Source organism: Callithrix jacchus, chromosome 6 (genome assembly GCF_049354715.1).
Source record: "Callithrix jacchus isolate 240 chromosome 6, calJac240_pri, whole genome shotgun sequence".
In the NCBI taxonomy this organism is placed as follows: Eukaryota; Metazoa; Chordata; class Mammalia; order Primates; family Cebidae; genus Callithrix; species Callithrix jacchus.
The window spans coordinates 91,589,855-91,616,273 of record NC_133507.1 but is presented as its reverse complement, the minus strand read 5'-3'; the positions used below and the strand labels follow the sequence as shown (position 1 = coordinate 91,616,273).

Sequence of the window (26,419 nt, the reverse complement as noted above, 5' to 3'; positions counted from 1 at the left end):
TTATTATCTTTCATGAAGTAAACAGAGTAAGTAACCTGGAATATATGCAAATAATTTAATTCTAAACATTAATACATAGTCCAAATATATACTGCGGCATAAGCAAATGAAGGATTAAATAATTTTCCGTTGTGGAGTGCTAAAATAAAAAAAACCTCATGAAATTTTAAAACAAGTATTTATCTAGTAAATAGCTACATTATAGAGTTATAAACATCACCAGCAAGTAGAGCTTTAAATGTAAACCAGTGGAATGAAGTCTCATTCATTTGTCTAATCATTCAGTCATTTACTCATTCATTCAGCAAATACTTATTGAGTGCTGCTACAGGCCAGGAACTATGCCTCGGTGTTGGGGACACAAAGGTGAATAAGACCCAGTCGCTACCAGTGAAGGCCTTGCAGGTAAGTGAACAATGACAAATCTGCTGGACAAAAATATCACTTTAAAAATTAAGTTACAAATAAAAAGAGATGTAAACACAGTCTCAGTAACTTCAAGACAACAATAACAACAACCACAAAAATCTAAATATTACAGGCTTGATATGGGTAGGATCTCTGTCCCCACAAAATCTCATATTGAATTGTAATCCTCACTGTTGGAGGTAGGTCCTGGCAGGAGGTAATTGGATCTTTTTCAGATATTCCCATGACTGGCTTCTCCACTTCAATCTGGCCTCAGATCAAATGCCAAGTCAGCTAGGCCTTCTCTTGCCACCCTCTATAAAGCTGTGCTCTCCTGCTCAACTCCATGTCCTTGCCCCTCTGCCACCCCTACCCCCATCTCTTTCCCATTACCGTGTGTTTCCTGCATAGTATCTTTTACTGCCCAACAGTCTCCTGATGACTTACTGCTATTTTTCCTCTCTCTGCTAGAATATATGCTCAGGAGAGCAAGTAACTAGTTGTCAAATGAACCAGAATATCTTGGGAGACAGAAGGTGCTTGGCAAAAATATTTGTTCATGGCATCAGTGAGCAGTACATATCACACATTAGACCATGCACTCTCTGTGATCCAGCTACCCACAGAAACCCAGATAAGAAAGATAATATTTAGGGAAGATAATTTAAAGAACAAGAAAACTGTGTAATTCTCTCAGCTGTCTAACATATCCTCAAAGCAAATTAAAATTTGGAATGTACTCCAAAAATACATGAACTACATTATAACATCATCTCAAATAACTATGTGCATTGAATTGCTTTTTATTATTATGGCTTCAATCTGTTAGTCAGATTTTATGAGAAATAACCATATAAATTTTATTTCCATATTGGCTGTGAAACTATTGTGAACAATTCTTTCCTTTTACCTACTTAAAATATCCTAATAAATTCATTTGGAATTTGTGACAAGGGACAGTTTTGCCTCTCTGAGAAATTGGTATTTCCCTCTTCAAAGGAGACATATAATATAATCATATTTCCTTATTTTTCATGGCCACAAGATAAAATAGTGTCAGCTTTCATGATGAATTGTAATAACTGTATTAACCTTTATGGTTAAAGTATTTGTTTATTCCCTCATAATTCTGTTTAGAATTTTTTAAATTAATTTTATAATTTTTTTCCAGGATGTCTTCAATTCTTATTTGAAAGGTTGTAGGTAATTCTGAATTTAAATTATAATACTAAATCCTAAATATAATACTCGAAGTGCTCAATACTGAACTGAGTAACAGACATTGCTGAAATTGTGGGGAGATAACTCTAGGAATATTTGAGATGCTTAAATTACTTTGAGTTTGGTCTCAAAGATACATTAAACTATGAAATAGAGGCCAAAAAGTATAGGAAATAAATTTTGAGAATAAAGCAATAAAGAATGATTTAATTTTAGCTAACAACATGGTATTAAAGGCCTCATGTATCTTGCATTGCGATAAGGTGACATAAAGAGAAAAAAATCCACATACGATTTCTTCTACACTCAAATCTTATTTACTAGGCACAGGATTCTGACAAATCCCTCATTTTCTCTCAGCTTCAGACTCCTTATCCGTAGATTGAAAGAAAAACACTGTCTCAGTGGGGTCGTGATGGGTACTGAATCAGATAATAAAAGTCAGGCATCCAGTAGAGTTACTGGCACAGAATTAATGGCAGAGATTTCAGGAGAGGGCCTCTTATCTGATGCCTTTAGGTCTGGCACTGGTCCAGTTCAAAAGAGACATCTACATCTGAGACATATACAACCTTATACATCATACACAGTCCTTACATGCTTTAAACATATTTTTAATGTCAGAACAGCTTTAAGTTTGCATAAAATTGTCAAGATAGCAGATTTTCCATATACTCCACACCTAATTTCCCTAGCTTCAACATCGTATGTCAGTATAATACATTTTATTCATTTATTTATTTATCGAGATGGAATTTCACTCTGTCACCAGGGCAGAGTGCAGTGGCACAATCCTGGCTCGCTGCAACCTCTGCCTCCTGGGCTCAAGCAATTCTCCTTCCTCAGCCTCTGGAGTAGCTGGGACTACAGGGTGTGCCACCATGCCCAGCTAAGTTTTGTACTTTTAGTAGAGTCCGGTTTCTCATGATCCACCCTCCTAGGCCTCCCAAAGTGCTGGGATTACAGGCATGAGCCACCACGCATGGCCCATTTGATATTATTAATAAACCACTATTGAGATGCTATTTTGAACTGAAGCCCATACTTTGTTCAGATTTCCTCAGTTCTTTCCTAAGGTCCTTTCCCTGTTCCAGGATCCCATCCAGCTATGCATTCGTTTAGCTGTCATGTCTCCTTGGCTCCACTTGGCTGTGGCAGTTTCTCAGACTTTCTGTTTCCAACGACCTTAGCAGTTTTGAGGAGTACCGGTCAGGTTTTGAAAAATGTTTGTATCATGTTTTTCTCATAATCAGACTAGGATTAGCTGTTTGGGGGAGGAATACTATATGGATAATGTGCTGTTTTCATCCACAATATTAAGGACATATACAATCAATATGGCATCACTGTTAATTTTAACCTTGATCATCTGGATGAGGTATGGCTGTCAGCTTTTTCCATTATAAATTTGTTTCCCCTTTTCATACAGCAATTTGGAAGGAGTTTACTATGCACAGCCCATGCTTAAGTTATGTTTCCCCTCCTTGAGGGTGAAGTATCTATATAAATCACTTGGAATCCTTCTGCATGGGAGATTTGTGCATTCTTCCTCATTTGTTCATTCAATAATTTATATCAGTAAGGACACATGGTTATTAATTTTATACTTTGGGTAACAATCTAATATTTATTTATTCTATTGTTCACATTGCCCCAGATTTGACCACTGAAGGTTCTTCCAGTTGGCTCCTGTGTCCTAGTGACATTAAGGATTTGTTTGCGGTTTGTGTATTTGTTGGTAATTTCGTTTTTGAGCATTTCCTTACTTTTTAGCACTACAAGACTAGACCACGTTGTCTATGACCATGTTGTATATTTTCTGTCCAGGCTCTAGAATCAGTCACTTCTTCAAGAAGCCTCAATGCTTTTCTTGTATGGAAAATGGTATTAGACACCAAAATCTGGTTTCTGAGCATGCTCATTGCTACTGGAGTGTTGTTGTTTTTAGGCCCTCTCCACTGGTAAGATCAAGAAAATATATATGTGTGTACTAACTTGTAAATATACATATATCTATAAATATTTTTATGTGCAACCATGTATATCTATATTAAACTAAATCTGAGTTTCTATTGATATCTCCAACTCTAATTCATCATCAGATAGATCTCTGTAGCCTCCTGCCTTTTATATCTGTAAATTCCAGCTTCATAATGAGAAAACCAGCTCCCACTGTACATTTACTTAATTGATCGATTTCAGTATTCATGTATTGTGATACAAGAATTGTTAACCTATAACACCATGGACAATAACTTTGTCAACTAGAGTACAGTGCTTATATACAGTGTCTTGCCTTTAGTTTTACAGACTCCACTCATCATTCATGTATACAATTACTTAGATCTGGAAACATCACCCCCTCCCTATTGTCTTCAGTGAGATGATTTCAACTTTTTGTTTGTTTGTTTGTTTTGAGATGGGATCTTGCCATGTTGCCAGTCTGGACTCATACTCCTGGGCTCTAGTGTTCCCCTCCCATCCCAGCCTCCCAAATACCTGGAACTACAGTTTAAAATAACTTTAATACAATTAGGCTTTTTGTCATATTTGTATTCCATCCTGAAATACCCCAGCCTCTTTATTGACTTTTTACATTTTACATATGTAAGGATCAGTGGCCATGCTGCAAACATTGTATAGACTTTAACAAATGCATAGGATCACATATCTACCATTAGAGTATCATATAGAATGGTTTCACCAGACTAAACTACATCCTGCCCTTCACTATCAAAACTTCCCCTATCCTCTGAACCTTTGGGAACCACTGATCCAGAAATAACGCTTAGCAAATTTCCACTTGTGGTACCATCAGCCATACCTATCTTATTAATCATTCTGGAATTTTACAAAAGACAAAGTGGATATGGATTGAGATTGTGACAACCAGCTAACAGTGTCTGCCACAGACTCCTATGCCACTCTTTTTCTATAAAGTGTTTAAGAATTATTCTGAATAAGGCTTTACATTCAAAACCTACTTCTAGAATTTTTATTTTAAATAAAAAAACTTATTAAATTTCTTCATTCCTAAAGAAGTGGGAAAATTAACAAACTCAACTCTACATGAGACAAACACCCATATATCTAGGGTGACATAACAGTAAGATAAATAGGCTACCTCCTCCCTAACTACTAATAAGTGATAAGACACTCATCTGCAGACCGTCTCCCTTGTTCCCTGTTGCATACTGAGTCTATCCCCACCTCAATGCTTAACTTTTGAGATCTCTCACTCTGACCCTTTGAAACAAACAAAGAAACAATTCTACATATTAGGAACAAGTTCATAACAGCAAAATTCTGAGAAGATATATATAGAACAGAGAAAACCATACCTCATCCACTGCACAGAAGTCCTTGCTTTGGAGGGAAAATGCTGTCAGGGTCCTGAAGAAATCATCTATTATCAAAAATGATAATGTGTCTATAGGACTTTCTAAAAGTAAGTAGAACTAGCTCCCTTCAGGCTAGTGTTCTCAAAGTGTCATCTCATCTCAAAAACTGCATTAAAAGTCCTTAGATGATGGTTAAAAATTAAAATCAGGTTCCTTAAACCCATGGTTTCTATCTCCCAGGCAGAAACCCAAGAATCTGCATTTTCAGCAACTATCCTATATCATTGCATACTAAAAGTGGTAAACTGCTTTCTTAGATTAAAACACCAGACTATTGGATGGAGTGGACAGACTGGCAGATTTCCCAGTCAAGCCAGGTGTAGACTGTCTGAAGCCAAATGCTGATGGGAGAACAGTAATTTCAACTCCAGACAGAAAGTGAGCTCAGAGAAAGGCGTGAGTTCCTTTGGCTAGGCAAACCACGGCAAGAGCAGGCACCTGATTAAATCCAGGCTCTGCACGTAACCTCTTCTAATAACCCTGCCAGGTAAATATCTATCCTAAATGGATTTTCAGGGTGCCGGAGTTCACTCTACCTGAAGCTAAGTGAGTCATAAATATCCAAAGATTTTGTCCAAACCTATTGCCAGCATCTGCCCCAACCCTCATCTCCATTTGAGCATATCCAGTCTACCTCAAGTCTCCCCTGCCTAGGCTCGGCCTAACTCCAACTAATTCTTTCACCAATATATTCTCTGAAGGATCCCATTGCTAACCCCTACATCAAATGTTTCATCTGATCTGTCATCTGATCTCACGAATCACCAATGGCTGTCAACTACTCTAGCAACGGGGCAAACCTGATGACCATTTCCCTGGCCAGGTCTCCAGTAGTCAGGGGCCAGGACACACTCCTAGGCACATTCATGCATCAGAGCTTTTCAGTGTCATTTGGCTACAATTTCTTTATGGGTTTGACATTCCTTTGACTTACGAATACATCTGCTGTGCCTCGTGTTGGCTTCAAGCAAGAAACTAAAGTATATTCTGTCACACAGAAAGGACTGCTATTCTGAGAGAGGATGTAGAAAATCCAAAGGGGTTTTTCTACACCACTTGAAGTTAAGAAAGAAGGATCCTGGTTTGGGCTTAGTGCCCAAATACATCTTCTCTCACCCCCAAAGTTCACTAAAAAAAGTTGGGAAAGTGGTTTTCTAGCCCCTTGCAGATGTAAGAATATTTAACTTTCAAAGATTCTGGTTGAAGTACATACCTAAAGCAAAATATGTTTTACCTTATTCAGCCAAATGGCAGGTGTCCAAAACTAGCCATTTAAAGTTCTGATCAGTGTTCAGGGAGGATGTCAAGGGACTAATGCTAAACACACAGAAACATCATATTTCAGAGTATAGAGTCACAAAGGAAGGAATCCTAGATTAGGCTGGTTAAAATCAAGTAGCATAAGCATGACTGAAACTTAGATAAGCTTGTGAGTCATTAGAGAAAGAGCTTAGCAGGAATTTCTGTTGGAAAATACACTAAGCAGATTCAGAACTCAATGTGAGTGAGGGAGAAAGGAGCAGGTGGGAGGACAAAAATCAGAGGTTTTGTTTCTATGATGACACTTCCAGCTTGTTTCTGATGTGCTAGAGATGAGAGTTCAGAACATACTTTATTACATGATCAACAATGGTCAACTTGAGGTCATAGAGGTCCACGTTTGTTCTTTCTCCAGATTGTGTCCCTATCCTAGCACATCACTTTCCATGGTTTAGACATTACCCAGAAGCTTCTAGAATCCAAAAATTCTTAATGAAAGTAATCAAAGCTCTCATTAATAGCATTCAAAGATCACAACCTTTGCCGACTGCAGGCACTAATAAAATATTGCTCTTCCATTGCAGGCATTTCTTTTGATAATATCTTGGGTACAGTTGCTTTGGTTCCACCTCAGTTTAATATAAATCCAAAGACCAAATAAAATGTTAAGGAAGGAATTTGCTTAATGATTTGGTCACATGCCCTCATCATATCAATTCTGTCTACTAACTAAAGGTGATAAGAAAGATGAGAAGCGTTTATTATTACACCCTAATGTCTTTCTTGTTCAGAACCCAGAAGTCAAGTTGTTCCTGGATGAAAATGCAAGTCCCTTCTCTGACTGCCCTAAGATGGGATGCTGTGGCTGACAGTCTAAGATGAGACGCCTTCATTAAATGGAGACTGTGGCCTGTGTTTGGCTTAATCCAGAACAGTCTGCAGATGACACTCTTCAACTGAAAGTAGATCTGCCCCCTTTATCTACTGGAAACAAGCTTTCTTAGTATAATGAGAAGAGGAACTATTCCATACAGACCAAGCTTGACTCCTTATGCCAGACCATATCTACGTATTAATATATGCATAATTATGTTGCATTGTATCTATTTTCATATAAAGGAGAGCTTATTGCAAATAAGTTACAATGCTTATTGGTAGGTGAAGTGATGACTGCTAGAATCTTACCTGGTCTTTCAAAGATTTTAAAGTTTAAATCATGAAATAATTACTTTAATTAAGGCTAAAATAAAAATCAGATACATGAAGAATAGAATTTGAAAAGACAGTACATTAAGCTATAAGGACAGTAAATTAAGAAAGTGTCCTTAACATATAAATATTAGTAAATTAAATCTATTACCTCACTAGAAAAATCATGAATCAGTAAAGTAAGGAGATCAATGCAGGAAAGCACTAAAATATCAGAATAAACACAAAATCAGATATTTTGATCATAAATTTTAAATTATTGGCTGCATACATCTTTATTTTCATAATATTTTCCTATTAAATAATTTAATCTAAACTTTAGAAATAGTATTTTCCCTATATTAATTAATGATTCCTCTAATTATAAAAGTACATTAAAATATTGCATAGCATAGTGCATGTAGTAGAAAAAAGTGAATCAATAATAAGTATTATAAAGTCTTATAATGTGGATATTGTGGACTGAATATCAAACTTTTGTGGCTACATGTTTTTACTTCCAAAATGTCAAACAATGGAATCAACTGGTTCTCTGGCTACTGAGAATACCCTTTCTTTGTCCTAGTAGAGAAAACAGTTAAGCTTGAGAAAATAATGTAGAGCAAGTAACAATTTATTTTAGTACAGTGCTTTAACCTAAGTGTAGAAGTCTTGTCCCAAAGGATCTTTATGTCCATATTGTAAGGAAAGGAAATTAACTCAGAGCTCCAAAACAAAGGGGTTTGGGGCATGCTTTGACGGAAATCAGTGACACTGAACCAGCAGACTAAGGGATTAGATGAAATATGCCACCCAATATTTTTCCCTGCAATCTGTTACAGGTAGTTTTCCAGGGGCTCTGAAGCATAACCTGTCAAGGGAGTTACTGAGTGATTTCTCTCAATAGTTCATTCATTAATCCATTCAAGCATTTATCTGATGCTTACTATGAGGTTGGCTGTGATATTGCAGAGACTGACATCCACATTCTCTGTGTTCATAGATTTCACTTGAGCTAAGTGGAATATACAAAGATGTGCACCTGCAATTACAATATCATGAGATAAATGCTACAACAGAGGTATGCACATAGTGTACAACAGACCACAGAGAAGCACTTAACACATCTTTGGGAGAGAGGTCTGCGAATGCTGGAAAATGCTCTCCTGACCTAAGGCATTCCCCTTCCTGAGTCACTGGCAGTCTTTTCCTTTGTGCTGACTTACATTCCACCCACCAAAAGCCAGGGCTCCAAAAGCATAATGAACTCACAAAACCAAAGGATATTTAAGAGGAAATATGGTCCAGGGGTCTCCAAACCTGGATGGGCCCCAGTATCACCGGTTGCTTTGGCTCCATCCCAGAGACACTGATGTAGCATGCCTAAATGTTCTGAAAATGCTTTCTTCTTGTGGCTGTTGTAGCTGACCCATGGACCAGCTACATCTGGGAATCACTGAATCCAATCACCTCAATTTGCAGAAGGAAGAATCAGAGAAAATTAATATTCATACAGTTAAAATGACTTCAGCAAGTTAGTGTTATGGGCATATTAGAACAGCAATGGTGAAACATCTGGCAAGGAATTTTTAGCACAAATATCTTCAATAAACATTTCCAAGGCTTCTAAGCATATAATATGTATCATATGCTGTATATATAAATATATACTATCATATGCTGTATACATATATATAGTATGTATCATATGCTGATATATATACTATATGTATATGTATCCATCAGCATATGATACATACTACATGTATATGTATACAGCATATAATACATGCTACATATATGTATATAGCATATGATATATAGTATGTATTAGCATATGATACATACCATATATATGTATACAGCATATGATACATGCTATATATATGTATCAGCATATGATACATACTATATATATGTATACAGCATACATATCAGCATATGATACATACTATATATACATGTATACAGCATATGTATCAGCATATGATACTATATATATATGTATGCAGCATATATATGTATACATATGTATAGTATATGCTATACTACATATAGTATATGCTATACATATGTATACATATATATGCTGCATACATATATATATAGTATGTATCATGCTGATACATATGATACATCCTGGTAGAGAAAACAGTTAAGCTTGAGAAATCATGTATGTATGTTTATGTATCATACATACATGTGTACACATATATAGATATATGGCACATATGTATCTATATATGTATATATCAGCAAAATGCTGACCCCCTTCCTAACATGATATATGTATCATGATACAGATATATGATAAAAATATGAATGCACGTATTACCAAAAAATGTTTTTCTATGGCTGTTTCTTACATTAATCTTTAACAGAAGCTAAGAATACATTGATAAAGAAGGGATTGATTTATTTAGGGATGTGTATAGAGAATGTACAAAGACTATATAGTGTACAAAGACTATATATATATATAAATATTATATATATATGATGGTCACAAATTATATAATTTGTAAGAATACATCAAGAAAATGAGGTTTAGTAAATGTACTTGTTGCAACTGAGCTACAAAGCAACTTTGTTCTTCCCAGTAGGAAAATTATAAATGAAAACACTGAATTGAAACTCTCAATCTTAAAAATACCTGATTTATCAGAAAGAAATAATTTGCCCCTAGAAATATTTTCTAAGGAAAAGCTTAGCATAGTGCCATGCCTATTGTAGACACTTAAACTACTGTGTGGATGAATAAAAATATGAATACAAGTATTAGCAAAAAATGTGTTTCTATGGCCATTTCCTACATTAATCTTTAATAGAAGCTAAGAATACATTGATAAAGAAGGGCTTGATTTATTTAGAGATGTGTACAGAGAATGGTAGTAGTATAATGAGGTCTATAACTTTCAAGGCAAAGATAAGCAAATGAAAAATACAGCCTTTTGTGTAGTAAGAAAGTTCAGTAAGAGAGTATTATTTGTGTGCCTGCATATGTACATGTATAAAGGCAAGTGCAGGAATGTGCTGGCCTGTGCAGGGTGTCCTGACCCATTCACTGTGAAGGCTATGAAGCCTATGTGCAGATTCATTCTCCATATATACAAAGGGATTGAGCAGCAGCCCAGCTGTGGTCCACTGTGGTTCTCAGACCTCATCACAATGAATAAGGTCAATATTTACGCATAGTGTAAAATTTTGTAAAAATATATTTCAAATTTTGACACCACAAGGGATTCCGTTTACTTTTCTATTATCATGTTTATCTCTGGAGAGGCAACCCTCAGAGGATGTCTTCATATATACATTTTTTTAAAAACTAAGAATTGCCTTAAAGGAAAAATTTAATTAAAAGCATATTCCAATACAGAAGAAAATGATTCATGCCATCTATAAAAATAGAGTAACTCACAGTTTACATTTCAGTAAACTTGAAAATCTCCAATTTTTCAATAAAAAGGAAACATAACCTAGCTCCTGGGAGTGAGGTTATATAATAGCCGTAAGCTGCTTTCTAGCAACTCAAAAACAATGAATCGAATTTTACACTCAGAACCACTGTACTCGTTTTCATACCAAAAATATATTCTGGGTTTGTGATAAACTCTTTGAAGAGAGGATTCCTCTATATTTTAATTGTAACAAATTTGAATGTCAAGTGTTACATGCAAATTTCAAGTTCACGTTTTTATTAACCAACCAATATTTATGATTGCCAATTTCAGTTTTATTTACTGTCTTCTACAAAGTAATTTTTCTCTCATTACTTCATTTTAAAATGTAGGAATTAGAAGCCTCTACTAAAACTTTCAGAGCAAGCCCTAACAACCGGTAGTATCTGTACCGGAGGCAAAATGAAATGTGTGACAGTGTCTAGTATGAAAGGAAATCTTGTTCAGGCAAAAAATATCAGGGGGAACATTTATCATTTATTACTCTCAAAAAGGAAAATTTGTCCAACAGAGATGTGTGCGTTGGGCACAGTGCCCGACAGAGTTGGCACTCAAAGATACTGGTTGAATTGAACCGAACCAAGGGAAATTTGTCTGAATTGGAAAAACTAAAATGTGAAGAAAGAAACTAGGTCTAAGCAAAATGCTGACCCCCTTCCTAACAGTTCAAAGACAAAGCCTTTATTTGAGAGAGGCTGAAGCGGTTGCTTTGTCCAGCTTCTCACATAGCCAGAAATCACCTATGGCAGGTTTCTCAAATGGGGTTGTTTTTGCTCCCCAGGGGACATTTGTCAATGTCTGGAGACTTTTTATGATCGTACAAGTGGGAGAAGTTGCTACTGGCATCTGGGTAGAAGCCAGATGTGTTATTAAACATCCTACAATGCACAGGATGGCTCCCAACAACAAGAAACTATTTGGCTCAAAATTACAACAGTGCTAAGGTTGACACACCCTGCCCTACAGCATGATCTGGCAGATGGCCTCTGCTTTCCCACTTCCAGAAGTCAACTCATGGCTACAGGAGCATGATTTTACCACTGCTGGATGGCTCTCCCTGCTGAAAAAACCACCTTCATTTTGAAATTTATGGAGTAATAAACATTTATCAAAAGCACTACAGAAAAAGAAGCATACTTTGAGGTCAAATACAAAACACAAAATATATATTAAGGCCAAAATGCTTTTTCTACATGCTCATTTTAAATTTATTTTCTAATTTAGTTAAATTACAGAAGAAATGAAAGCACAAAATAAACAAAGATGCATACTGGATTTTTGTTGATTGTATTATTTTTAATTCTTCCAGTATTTGGTAACTTTTAGGACTTTATGTCTATTTCTTAATTTATTAACATTAGACGGATTCTATAACTTCTTACTATGTAAGATAAGGAACATGGCATGCTTGCCCACTTTTACCTCTTATATTCCCTTCACCTCTAAATTTTTATTATTTTAGTTCATCAATATTTATTTTATTGTACTCTGTTCTTAAGCAATATCTAAATCATTCATGCTTTGAATATAAATCCATTTCAAAAACAGCAAACTAATAAATAGCACTTAAAAAACTGATATAACTTCAGTGGAACCCCTTTTAGAGTCACGGTGTGGCATGACCACAGAAGGAAATGGAACCCCACGCTTTCCCAGGGCCAGAGGCTAACTGACACTCAGACTTGGGTGCAATTGAGTGCCTCATCATCCCTTTGTTCTGTCTCTCTCTTGTTTTGAAGCTCCTCTTTGAAGATTTCCCCAAATAGAGAGAGCGGTAACTCCCTTGAGACCCTTGCATGCCTGAAATATCATTTTTAAATTTTTGTTTTGAATTCTGAGATACATGTGCAGAATGTGCAGGTTTGTTTCACAGGTGTACATGTGCCATGGTGGTTGGCTGCACCTAATAATTTTTACCTTCTCTGACTTTTTCCTCTGCTGTCATTCATATTTGACGGACAATTTGGCTATTAATTAAGTATCTCCTATCCTAAGAACTTTAAAGATATTATTTTGTTGTTAATAAGATATAACTTTTTTTTCTAAATAATCTATCTTGTTTTTCTGAAAGCTTTTTAGAATTTTCAGTTTTTTTCATTTCAGTGTAGGAATTTCACCAGTTTTTAAAATTTTTAAGTCAGGCTATTCGACACTGTGTCTTTGACCATGTCCTTCTTCTCATCACCTCTGTCCTCTGTTTCTGGAGCTCTTCATTGGATTTATCCTCTGTGTCTCTTCACACTTCTCTCGTATTTTCCAGTTTGGTCTCCTTGCTCTCTTCCATAAGAAATGTCCATGGCTGTACTTTATACTTCGCCAGCATGGGCTTTATTATCTCTATTCTTTTCAGCTTTCTCCTTAACTTTTTATGTTGTCAGTTAAAGATTTCATCTCTAATCATTATTTTTTGATCCCCAGTTGATCTTTCTTCATAGCAGCCTGTTCTTATTTTCAAGAAACAATGTCATTTTGACTCTCTGAGTACTGATTGGACAGTTTAAAAATTATAATTGGTTCCTTGTATTATTGCTTGCTTCCAATGTAAGTTGTTCTGTTTGCTCTGTCCTTTGTTTTCCTGACAATTTCTTTTATATGTCTGGTGATCTCTGTTTATCTGTGCCTATTTATGAGTAGAGACCATGTGGATTAATATGAATAGCTGGACTGGGTCTTCTCTGTAGTTGTCTGGATCTTTTTCTCTAACAACTCCTTCTTTAGTGAGAGTGCTGATCACAGTTTTCTAAGGGGAACATCTAGTGTGTATTCCCTAAGATACGAAGAACTGTTCATCAAAGTGCCCTGCCCTTCTCAAGCTAAGGTGTATGACCCAAGCCAACCAGACTTTCTCAACCAGGAAGTGACATCTTAAATGAAGTGAAGCAAGGATTGGGGAAATAGGAGAAAAATGGTTGGCATTTATTCATTATCCTGGAGAATTGACAATTTCCTGACACACAAAACCTGGATTCCAAGACATGCCTGGTTCATACCCTTCCTGTAAGCTGCCCCATTTTGATAATTTCTTCTCTGCTTAAATTAGTCAGAATCAGTTTATGTTGCTTGTGCACAAAGACCCTAAGCGGATACAGGTGGAAAGGAAAACTGACATTTCTCAAGCTTATGTTATGGGCCAGGTATTTTATATTTTTGTAAGTAGTCAGCATAACTCTCTGAGATAGCTATAACTAACATCATTTTATAAGGAAAGAAACTGAGATTCAGTAGATTTATTAGCTATCCAAGATGCCAGAGGAAGCACCAGAATCCAAGTCAGTCTGACATCAAAACCTATGCTTTTCCCTCCACCCTGAAATATTCAAGGAGCATTGAAGATACAGGACCTGACACAGTAAATAGTATGTGATAAATATTGAAGGAGAGATTTAAGGTGGGGAAATCCAGGAAGAAGAATTTAGACTCACTGTGTTCAGAAAAAGAATCGCAATCTTACTCTTAATAGTGTAGTGGTATAGTAAATCAAAGGAGAATTTAAGAAAGATGATTCTGTGATATGTGGGATGAATTCAGAAGGCTTATGTTGGAATAAGATACACCAGTGAGGAGGCTGTGGTAGTGATGAAGTGGCTGGGGATGGAGAGGACGAGAGAGTTTACAGTGGGATTTGGAAGGAAATTTCATAGGATTTTGTGACTGAATGGTTATTATAGGGGGATGAGGAAAGATGAGCCCAAAATGACTACAAGATTTCCAGTTGCCATGAAGAAAGCAGAAAGAACGCATGCCTCCCTCCAAAAATCCCAATGAAATGAACTAGAAATGCAAAAACAGGAATAAATGCATAAGGGTTCTACAAAGAGAAAAGGATGCCAAAAGAGTCCATAAAATTAGAATCCCCAGAAGACACAAAGGAGAGCAAATCAAAATGATGGAAAAGCCAAGCATGCTGAGCAGCCTGTAACCAAACAAAGGCAAAGGAGAACCACACCTGGGCAGGGGCAGGAAACTGAGGTTTATCCCCATGTGCACTCAATTCTCGCCACCCAGGTTAGTGCAGCAGGACTTGGGTATGAAGCAGGCACCAAGACAGCTACCAGGAGCCTCCCCTGGTAGGCACAAAGCTGGTGGGGATTTGGATGCTCACTCCTTACCCTGAGGCTCCATTCAGTTTGGACCTCTTAGTAACTTATCTATGAAATTTGCCCCAGAAGTCTTCTATTTATGGTGTTAGACCTATAAAGAAAGTTAAGACACTCCCCTAACTACCATTCTTCCAAAACAATTAATATAATACAAACCTGAGGGCAAAATAAGATGCAAATTCACATTGTGCAGTAAGTTTTTAAAAGTAATAGTATACATAATTTTATGTGAAACAAATTTAAGGATACACAAACATGCATAATTTTACAGTTAATAAAAGGGATTCAATAAGGTTGGTTGAGGAAAAAACCTGAGTGGTAAGTAGTCACAAAGGAAAAGTTTATAAAAGACTGCTTTTCCCAAAACAAAAAGGTCCAAATGGATTAGAATGGTTCCCAACAAACTACCAAAAAAAAAAAAATAAATAAATAAAAATAAATAAAAAAAAGCAATTCTCAAATATTTTAACTTTTCCTAGAAGGGGGAAATATCATTTTTAAATTTAATTATCTTTCTAATTCTAATCCTAGCATAACCTTTATACTAAAATTTGACATGTGTCACTTTAGTTATATTTCATTTATGAATATAGCCAGTGTTTCTGAATAGTATACTAAAAACACATATATAAAATAAAAATAATAAATAATAAACTTCACACTTAGTAAAGTATATGTTAATTTTGGAAACATAAGAAATGCTTAATTTCAGTTTTATTCAACAATATTTTGAAGGTTCTATCCAGTTCACTAGGAGAATAATTTTTAATATGAGACATAATGTTCAATAAAAAGAGTCAAATATAAGATTCTTTGCAGATGATATGATTGTCTAGACATAAAATCCAGGGGAATCAAATAAAAAATATTACGACTAATAATAGAGTTTGTAAATAGAACAGATACAAACATAAATATACAAAAATAAATAGTTTTCCTCACATTCAGGCAAAAACCAATTTTAAAATGTCAGGCATAAAAAAGATATCCATAGCAACCCCATGATGTACAAAATATTCGTGAGTAATAAAGAACAATTGTGTGTGAGCAATATTAAAAAGAAAGTATAACATTTAAAGGCTGTAAAAAACTGAAATATAGGGAATTATTTACAAAGGCAATTCACAAAATAAGAAATAAAAATGGTTATTAAATATGAAGACATGCTTTACATTTTAAATAAATAAAACAGTATGCAACACATGTTAAAAACAATGAAATATTTTCCTTTAATAGGTTGCCAATTTTTTACCGTAATTCAGGTAGCACGATACAGGCATGCACATAGTGTTATACCCTATACTCGTACAGTCATTTAGGAAAACGTGTAATTATCAAAGTTCAATATGTACATTCTCAATATTGAACCAAGATTTTCAAATCGAGGAATTTGTGTTACAGGTGTACTTGCAAATATATTAAAGAATTCAAAACAATTGAAATATTAATTAGGAACTGATTAAATATATTATGGCATATCAATGCCATGAAATACTAGGAATCCTTAAAAATATAAGTTGCTCTGTCAAAGTAGCCAAATATATTATTGCATTAAAAAGCTTGTTACAGAACATGGTACTGTGGATGATATAATTATGATAAAAGCATATGTATCCATAATAACTGGAAGGACATACATTAAACTATTAATAATGCCCTGAGGGTAAGGTATGAGGTAGCAGAAAGCAGCCAGGGGCTAGGAGGGCTACTTAAAAAAATTTTGGGAATTATTTTAAAAAATTACACAGAAATCTTAGGTTGAGTTCCCCAGAAAAACACAATGAAGTAAGTATTTGAAGGCTATTGATTTAAAACAGAAGCACTTCCAGGGAAGCCTGGTAAGGGAGCAGGGCAGCTGGTGAGAGAATGGGAGAACGTCTTGGAAGTGTGTGATCTCAGGCAAAGTCCTGCAGGGAGTAGCTTCAGCCTGCTCATGCAGGGACACCACAAGAGTATTTCTTTCACCCCTGCCACACCTGGGAGCTGTCCAGAGTGGGAGCAAGGGAGCTGAGCTTTCTCATTCTGACATCTGTCAGTTATTAGTCAAGAGTTTTCCAGAGGAAATGGCACCTGTGGCACTTAGTGCATTCTGGCAAAGTGCCTCCCCAAAAGAAATCTGGGTGGAGAACCAACAACATACTACAGTATTACCTTTATAATAAAATATGTATTTTCACTAAAAGAAAGAAAAAGAGAGCAAGAGCCATGTGCTACTAGTAAAGCAAAATCATATATTAATGCTCTCAAATTCTTCACAAGTCTGGGCACCTACTAGACAGGTTCCCACACTCACCTGCTCCTTCTCGTATTTCTATTTGCCCACTAGAAAAACCAGGATTTAGCAACCCATGAACCCACACTTTCTCCTTTTTGTCTTTTCCATCTGGGATGGTATAGGTGAGAGGTTAGAGGAACTCTCAAAACTTCTGCTGATCCTAACTGGAACCACAGTACTCAGCTACCAACTTAATATGAAAACACCATTTAAAGCTGGGACCCTTGGCAACGAGGCTCCATGAGGTTAAATTCTAAATAGAACTCCAGATTAAAGAAATTCTCCATGAATTCATTTATTCTATTCAACTTGTTTGACTTTATGGCAAAGCTTATTTTTAAAATCCCTAAAATGAATGAATTGAGGTTTCTAGCTCAGTAGTTACTGAACAGAATGGGATATTTCCAAGAAATGTCCCTCACGTCCATCATTCTGGGTGTCACTGATGACTACCTAGAAAGATAGCGGTCATCATCAAAGGCGATGATTCAAGTTTGCAATTTGTGCGGTCTACAGCCTGTCTCTGAAACCTGAGGCACTTTAGTTGCTTCACTTGTAAAATGGATGCAATAACTATAGCTCTACTTACTCTTCAGAGCTGATGTAAAGATTAACCATGAAAGAATTTTGCACACCATCTAGTGCTTGACATCATGTCACTTGTCTTAGTACAAAGGTTCCAAACATTAAAAATGGGATGGTGGTGACTTCAAGATCCAAATCCATGAACGTTGGAAGGCTTTGTTCAGGATAGATGTGTGTGGTTTTGCACAGGTTGAGTGTGAGTTGACAGTAAAATATTCAAGTAAAATGGAACAGTAAACTATGGAGACATGGGCTTGGAGCCTGAGCAATAGGGTAGGAACTGAGATACAAATTTGAGAGTCAGCAACAGAGAGGCAACAGGTAAATTCAAGACTATGGAAAACACGCTTTTGAAAACTTCATCTTTCTTTCCATTTCCATAGACATATTTTTCAAGCCAATCCCAATCGTCTCCTGTTTGACCTATTCAAGTGCAAAACTTTATTAATATATATTCCTGTTATCTTTACTGAAAAACGTTAAATGATACTTTATGGTCCCTGTTCATTTATTGTATGCCTTATCTATTGAAAAGTTCATGCAGATTTTCATACTAACCAATCATTTTCAGTAGTTGTCTACACACACAAATGAGAAATGGAATTTGGGAATAGAATTTGGGAGCAGCCATACTACAAATGTGTTCTTTCCCTTTGAATCATATACACTATCTCTTAAATTACTGTTTTGGATGACTAAATATACATGCTATATAACTTAAATTAATGAGATTTAAAAATTATCATTATATATGATGATGCTTGAAAACCATAATCTTGCATATTCTCACATAAAGAGACTTATATAATTTATGTAAATTTTGTTTTTATGACCTTAGAATCACTTTATGTGGCCAAAAACCAGGAATATCTTAAAGTCAAGTTTCATTTGCAGAGACATGTATGGTTCATTTACAGTAGGATTGAATCCCAGGACTAGTTAGTCTTTCTGTTTCACTTGGATTTTCTCCTAAGGTTAGGACCATCAGTGATTTTCTCCATCTTTTGTAGGTCTCACATGCCAGCTTTTTGCTTGTTTTATTTTTAAAATTTTGTAACATTTACATGTGAACTCCTGAAACCACTGGAGTTAGTTAAAAAGTATTTTTGATTTAAAGAGACTGTATTCTACTCAAGCATACAAAAGTCACTTGCTAGTTTTCTGGTTGAAGAACAGTATTAATCTGTAATGTTGTTTATCTTAATAATTAGAATTTAACTGAGAGTCAATTTGCCTTTTATTTAAATTGATGCAATTACTAGATGTTAGGAGTTTACAATTTAAAATGGTATGTGGGAGGAAATCCCTGAATTCACCATTTTAATTTAAATTGTTACTGATTTTGCTGATTATATGTTAAATAAGCGCTCATCAATTCTCTGCCTAGTTTTACTAAATTTTCCTTTTCCATAAGCACAGATATAGTAATCAGTGTTGTGGTGTTTTAAATCTACTTGTAAGTGTATACAATACTTGTTATGTGGTTAACAGCATAGAATATTGTAAAATTTATATTTAAAACAATTATGTTTATATGTAACACATACGTACACTAACTAAAGATGCAAATCATATGAAGAAAAATTCAGAATCCCTTTATAATATATTTAAAAAGGAGAGACGTTAGAAACAATTTTTATCTACTTCATCATTAATGACTTCATTTTATAGATGAAAGGTCTCAAACTATTAAACGAACTGCCCAAGACACAAACACACTCACATGTGTGCACATGCACACATACACATACACACACGCACACTTGGACCTGTTCTATTTTGTTGACTGTTATGTTCTAACTTCTTGCTGTAGCCTCAGTGTAAAGTCTGGATCAAAACAGATAGTGAACAAATATTTGTTGAATGTTCAACTTATTCAGAAATAGACCTCAAGTCTTTTGACATGAAATTCATCGTTCTTTCTAAATCATGAATGAAAACATTTAAAATATCTTTCTCTATCTTCTAGTCTTTCTGGGAGAAAAAATGTGATAAATTACATAAAAGAAACTTAAAATTATGTAAGTGTATGGACACCTAAGTCAGCATTATTATTATTATAGTTTAAGTTTATAAAATGTCTCACTTCTGTTATCATTTAAGAAAGGAAAAATTAACTAGAATGGCAATTTTAGTATACCCTGCTGAAGCACGCACAAGAATGGCGATTTTAAAACCAACTATTTGACCTTTGTGAATTATTTGACTAGGAAAACAAAATATATTTCCTACAGCATTTGGATTTAAATAATGGAAATTTCATTTTTAATGGTAATTCTATAAGGAAAGAGAATTCCTTATTACATACTAATCTTACAGCATAATGAACCAAACACTTGTTTGAGAGTTTTAATCTAGATTTTCATAAATTAAAAAGTAAAATAAAATAGAAGTTTTCAGTCAATCACATCTTAAGATCTTTTTGTAATATGAAAATCTGTACCATAACTTATACTTTAAATTGCTTTAGATCCCTTTTTTATTTAGCAGGATTTTGAAATAAAGAATGGAGTTGTCATCAATACCACTAATCACATCAAAATGAAAAAATTACCTTATTAAATAAAGACATATAAAAGGGTACCTGTTTTGGCATAATTTAAAATACTTATAATGAAATAGTGTTAAACATGTTAACTGAGAAAAGTTTATCTAAAATCATTTAAACGTATCCCAACTTAAATTATAACCATTGTGCAAGTCAAAACCATAGAATTGTGCCTGTTAATTTAGTCACCAAGTAAATAATACAGAAATTAGTTTGTTAAATCACCATCCTGCATACTATAAGGATACCTAGAGAGTAACCTCATATCGGGAGCACTCAAAATCATTTGGACCAATTTTTTCAAGCAGTTTTGAAATAATTTACTCCCAAATCAAGATATTAAATGCCAGCTTCTAACCAGCAATAATGCTTATGGCTAAGATAGAAACGAGATTCTTTACAGAAACGCTGACCCAGCCTTAACTGTAAGCATTTGAGTGTTCGGCTATAATTCTTTTTTCAAATCTTTTCCAGCAAAGCTTCAGGTAAGAGTCCACAGAATATGTAAACAGTAAGAGACAGCCTAGAGCTTTTACAAAATCGCAAACCTGTGACACATTTATATTCATCTTTGATTGCTACCACTAAATGACTAAATCATTCAAGATGCATTGATTAGCTCTTTAATAGGTAAAAAGTGGGCAATGTATTATAAAGACCAACATTTCTTTATACATTTGGTTTGCAATAACTACACAGTTTAAGCTGACAATGTAAATCTCTAAAAGATTTTTCAAAAAGCTGTCTGCCTTATTTAGCATTCCAATTATTAATTTAAAAAATTAAAAAGAACAAATTATGAAAAAATACAGAACACAAATTAAGAAAGCTTTTCTTTTCCATTAGGAAACTAAACAATAAAATAATTTCCCCAGGAGTCAGTTTTTTTGTATGGAAGGCATTTAAAATGAAAAGCATTTAAAACTGGACCAGACAACATATTATCACAATAAGCCAAGGGAATACAACTTTTACTGGGAGGTGGGTAGCTGGAACCGAGGATTTAATTGTCTAATCTTAATTTTTAAAAATTTTCATTTTTTAGTGTCTAAAATAATCATATTTATAACGAGGAGTTAATTTTAATGCCCAGCCAACTCTAAGTCATAACAATGATATAGTGGTGTGTGTTTTTTTTTTCCCCTCCACATTGTCATATAGCCAACAGAGGACTATTGATCCAGCACTGGAAAATACTATTTTGATATTTATTGATTAAGGCTGTATAAGGAAAATTGTGATTTTTGAATGGAAGATAGTAAAACGTTATCAATTCTTATAAATACAGAACAAGAAATAAACAGGATCATCAGACTAAACAAGTATTAAAATTATTAATTTGTTTTAATATAGATTCATGAAGATAAATTACCCTCAATAAATTATGTGACACTATAAGTATTAACCTAAAATTTTACTATTGTTCATCACAAGGATCTGATTTTATAGGATTCTAAAAATTTCCCAACTTACATCGCTTTTAACTGATATTTTATTTTGTAAACTCAGCATTGTATCACAGAAAAACAAGTTGAAATGTGTAAGAAACTGATTATTTAAATCAGCACTAAATTTTTCTCTTAAACACTAGCTAATCATTCACTTAAATTAAAATTTAATCTTTTTATAATCTTCATTTTACTTGAAGGCAAAATATCACACTTATTACCAGTTACAAATCATCACGCAGATCTGTAAACAGTTGACATCTGGTGAAGTCTTTACCTTATATCATGATGAAACAACACTCATTTTGTTATAATATTCACTTCAAATGCTAATTTTTTCTTCATTAGATAGCAGAAAAGAAATATTGTGCTCTTAATATTACTTACAACAGTATATTGCTGAAGAAGAACTAAAAAAAAAGGAATACGTTCAAGATGGATACTTAAATTTTGCAAATGCCTAGTAATCCCATTAATTCACTATAGCAACCTGTCTTTTAAAAACACTATACGCAGGCAGGAAAACTGGGCAAGAATGGGTGACAGACACATGTTCTTCCTAGGCTACCTGCAGTACTTATCGATTCCGCTTATTGTTTTCTTAGAAGTTTTAAATATCCCATAAACAAGTAAAATAGTTCTAGTTATTGTGATTGTATTTTATATATATATATATATGTATATTATATGTGTAATATATGACCATTGTTAGTGAATTATTTGGGGTCAGCTCCCTGTGACTGCTTTAAAAAAACAGGTAATTTTCATATCACTAACTGTTCAATATGCCCATATGAACATTTAAAATATTTAATATTTTTTAAAAGTATTCTCTTCAGGCTGGCAGTGCAGATGGAAAAGTAAAATCCAATTTCAACAATAAGATAACTTCCCTCCTCCCTTACCAAAAAATTTTAAAAGAAAAGCCTTATTTCAGCAAAGTGCAGATTTTTTCAGTAGATATGGTTCCTAGAAAAGTAAAATACTTGTTTCACATCTAGAAACTATTTTGTCCCTTTGTTAAATCCTGTTAGGGTTTAACAAAGAGGTTCAGTATCAACTGAAAAAGGTACAACAAAACCATGAGCCATCCAAAGGAGCAAATTATGATCTGTCCTTTTTGAGACCTACTGGAGTGGAGTATGTAGTGGGATTGGGAATGTTACAATTTACATCTGCTCTGCCACTCTGTTTTCCTTTCACATTCTAACCCCCTTGTGTTATAAGGCTGGCAACTGCTCTAAGAATGTGGAGAATGTAAACAGCCTTTTATTGTCGGAAAGGATGGCAGTGTAAGGAATGTGCTTATCACAGAGCTGCAGCTCCCCACCTCACTGACCACGATAAAGTGCTCCAGGAGAAAAACATTACAACCCAAGCACAATCCCAAAATGGATTAGCATTTGACATAAGCTTTCTTAAAAACTAATCAATCAATCCATGCTGTAATATTAGAATCTAGCTCTTAAGGAGGGCATATAATCCCTTCAAGATGTATTTCCTATTCCTTATTGACTATGGCGGTGCAGAAGAAAAAAAAAATCTAACATTTCCAGTATAGTAGCTGGGAGGAGAACTTTTCCCTGACACATTCCCGAATACATTTTCTCATCTTTGAGAACCTATCATAGTGCTTGCGGAGCAGATACACAGTTGATGATCATCAAATGCAAAATGAATGAACTAAGATTCATGAAGATATTCTGAAGACCCCACATAAATACCTGATTTCCCCAGGCATTTGTTTACAAGCACTATATAAATGCTGCTTTGTTAGATCACCTTTTATTAGAATCCAGACTAAAAAATTTTTAAAGCAAGGGATACTAAAGATTAATGTGGCATATATTTTGGATTAATGCCTAATATGTAAAGTGTATTTTAATATGCAGTATTGTACATAGACAGTATGTGTTAGCTCATTCAAGGACATTTGGGCATATCATTGGATTTTCTTCTTGATGCCATTGAAGAATTTCTGAGTTAACGCTATGCAAGTGAAGCTCATCTCCACCGTAGTAAGCACGGACCACGGGCACCTCAGTGGCCTCTCCACCTTTTAGAGTTTGTTCCTTCCACACTCAGAACTTGCAAAGTACCTCTGCCTTAACAATATCATACATAACATAGAGAAACTTTCCAAGTTACTTCATTTTCCCTCTAATAGGAAAAGAGAGAAAGAGAACGAGAGAGAGAGAGAGAGAGAGAGAGAGAGAGAGAGAGAGAGACTGTCATCTTCTAAGTGCTTGGTTAAAGACTTAAGTATGAGGACCAAAGAAACTGTGGCATCAGGAGAAAGCCCTTTTAATAGCACCCTGTCAAGGCAAGTGCTAAGTGACGAGAAGAAATCCATCACAGAAGCGGATCCAGCCAAAGCACTCCCCTTCTATAATTTTACTTTAAAAGTTTCTTCTCGAAAGTCTTGCTTTGGTTTTCCCTTAAATATGATGAACTGGCCATGCATACAGCATATAAGCATAGGGAGGAGGAGAGCTTGGCGCCTAGCGGAAAGAGTGAAGAGATTGACAACGCGAACCCCAAACAGCATGTTAATACCTTTCTTATTCCTTAGCGCCCCCGAGCCGCCCAGACGGGCCGGGGCGGTCTCCCAGAAAAGACAGCTTAGAGATGCGCGAGAGGGGGGCCCCGGCGCGGAGCGGGGCGTTAAAGTTACATCCTGCGTCCCCAGCTGGCAGAAAACCCCATCCCAGTCCCCAGCGCCAGACGGAATACGCAGAGAAATCCAAGCTGTCCCCAAATCTGTATTTTTCCTAAGTTTTCCCCCAGCAAGGAGCCACTACCTGGCTCTGAGAACGAGGATGCACGAAGCCCTGCTTTGGAAGAAGTGTCTGTGTGCATCGGGCAAGACACCACGTGAAAAATAAACACCACCAAGCCTCTCAAACTGAACTGGAGGAAGGTCTTTCTGCCCCTTCTCATCCTGTCCAACTACCTCCCTTTCTTTCTTTAACCGCTGCACCAACAAACCTCTTCCTTCTCCCGGACCTTCTTCCGGGCCACCTTCGGTCACTTTACCCTGGCGCTCAAGTCCCAACCCGTGCTAAGCTCCTCAGTCGCCTCTAGATACCCTCTATTCCGTTCTTCAATTCTTCCCTTCTTCCCTTGCAAGCTCTAAGGCAACCCAAAACTCCTTGCCCTCCGCGCGCCCCCAGCCCCACTTCCTAAGCAGGCCCAGGCTTGGCTCCGAGTCAGCCTCCCGCGCGGTTTTCCCGCCGAAACGCGTCCCTAGCGCGTGGGGCGGCGGACACTCACCAGCTGCAGCAAGCCGGGGACCACGACTAGGGGCAGCGGCCGCAGGCGCATGGTGCCGGCTGGCGCGGCTTCTCACGAGCTGCGCGCCCTCGCCTGCCTCTCGCGCATCTCCACTTCGCGGGGCAGGACTGAGGACGCCAGGGATACAGCGCGGCGCTTCCCTCTCGGAATTCGAGCGCTGCGCGGAGCCGCACAGCTCCGGCCGGGTGGGCGGGCAGGGAAGGGGGAGGGTGGGCAGACGGGAGGTGCCTCTCTGGGCCCCCGCGCGCCCCTCCTTGGAGGGCGCCGGCAAAAAGCGTGCGGGGCAGCTGGAGCTCTGGCAAGCGGCGGCGGGCGCCGGCCGCGCCCGGGACTCTCCGGCTTGGCCTGGCTCGAGGGGAGCGCTGGGGGCGCCCGCGGGAAGGAGGCGGCGGCTCGGGCGCTTAGGTGATGGGTTCAAGCGCGAGGCTGCTCTCCAGATCCAATCCTGCCCAGCGGATGCCTGGCAGAGCTGAGCACCCCTGACCAGCCGGCACCCCCCGATCCCAGAGAGGACGGGTGCCCCCTCCCAACCCCGCCCAGCAGAAGGCCGGTCCGAGAGGCTCCACTGTGCCAGGCGCCCTGCCCACTGACTGGCTCTCGCTTTGGCTGGGGAGGCTGGGGATGGGGGGAAGGAAAGGTTCTCCTTGGATGGCTGCAAGAAGGAATGCGTCCGCCGGGAGAGCGCCCAGAGAGTTTAGGAGGAGAAAGCAATTGCAGAGTCCTGGGGCGGGGCGTGGGGGCTGCGAACGCGAAAGGCTGGGGCAGGAGGTGGGGCGGGAGCCCGGGACGCCCTGGGAGAGCGCCCTACTCCTCCGCAGCGCCAAGCTCGCAGAGCCGCGGGTAAGGGGTGCAAAGTGTGTCTGGTGCGGCTGGAAGGATTTCTGGGGTTGGGAAGTAATGGGGACCTCGAGGGACTAGCGGCAGAACTGTGAGAAACGGAGCTAGGTGAAATCCGTTTTACTTCGGTTTGGGGATGGTATAGACAAGTGTCCTGAAGACAGAGGGAGTTTCTCCCAGACCTTCTGCCCCGGCGTTGGAGAAGCAGAATAAAGACAGGATACCCCACCGCAGTCTCCGAATTCAGAAATGTTGGAAGGGGGGTATCTTTGAGGCGGGTCGAAGCTGCAAACCTTATGCCAGTGAGCCTCGACCTCCATGTTAACAACTCTCCTTAATCTTTTACTATCTTTGTGCTGGACACTAGAGTGGAAAACTCAAAGGCAATGGGGCTCG

At 37.0% G+C, this 26,419-nt stretch overlaps 1 protein-coding gene across 1 annotated transcript in view; it reads right to left on the bottom strand.

The window, feature by feature from the left end:
* The window catches only part of NXPH2 (neurexophilin 2), a 106,471-nt gene extending 80,617 nt beyond the window's left edge, over positions 1-25,854 (bottom strand). Inside the window, exon 1 of the mRNA XM_002749469.6 lies at positions 25,166-25,854. Coding sequence (XP_002749515.1) covers positions 25,166-25,216 — 51 coding nt within the window. The 5' untranslated portion in view covers positions 25,217-25,854. The remainder of the gene's footprint in view (positions 1-25,165) is intronic.
* Between the last annotated feature and the right edge of the window lie 565 nt (positions 25,855-26,419).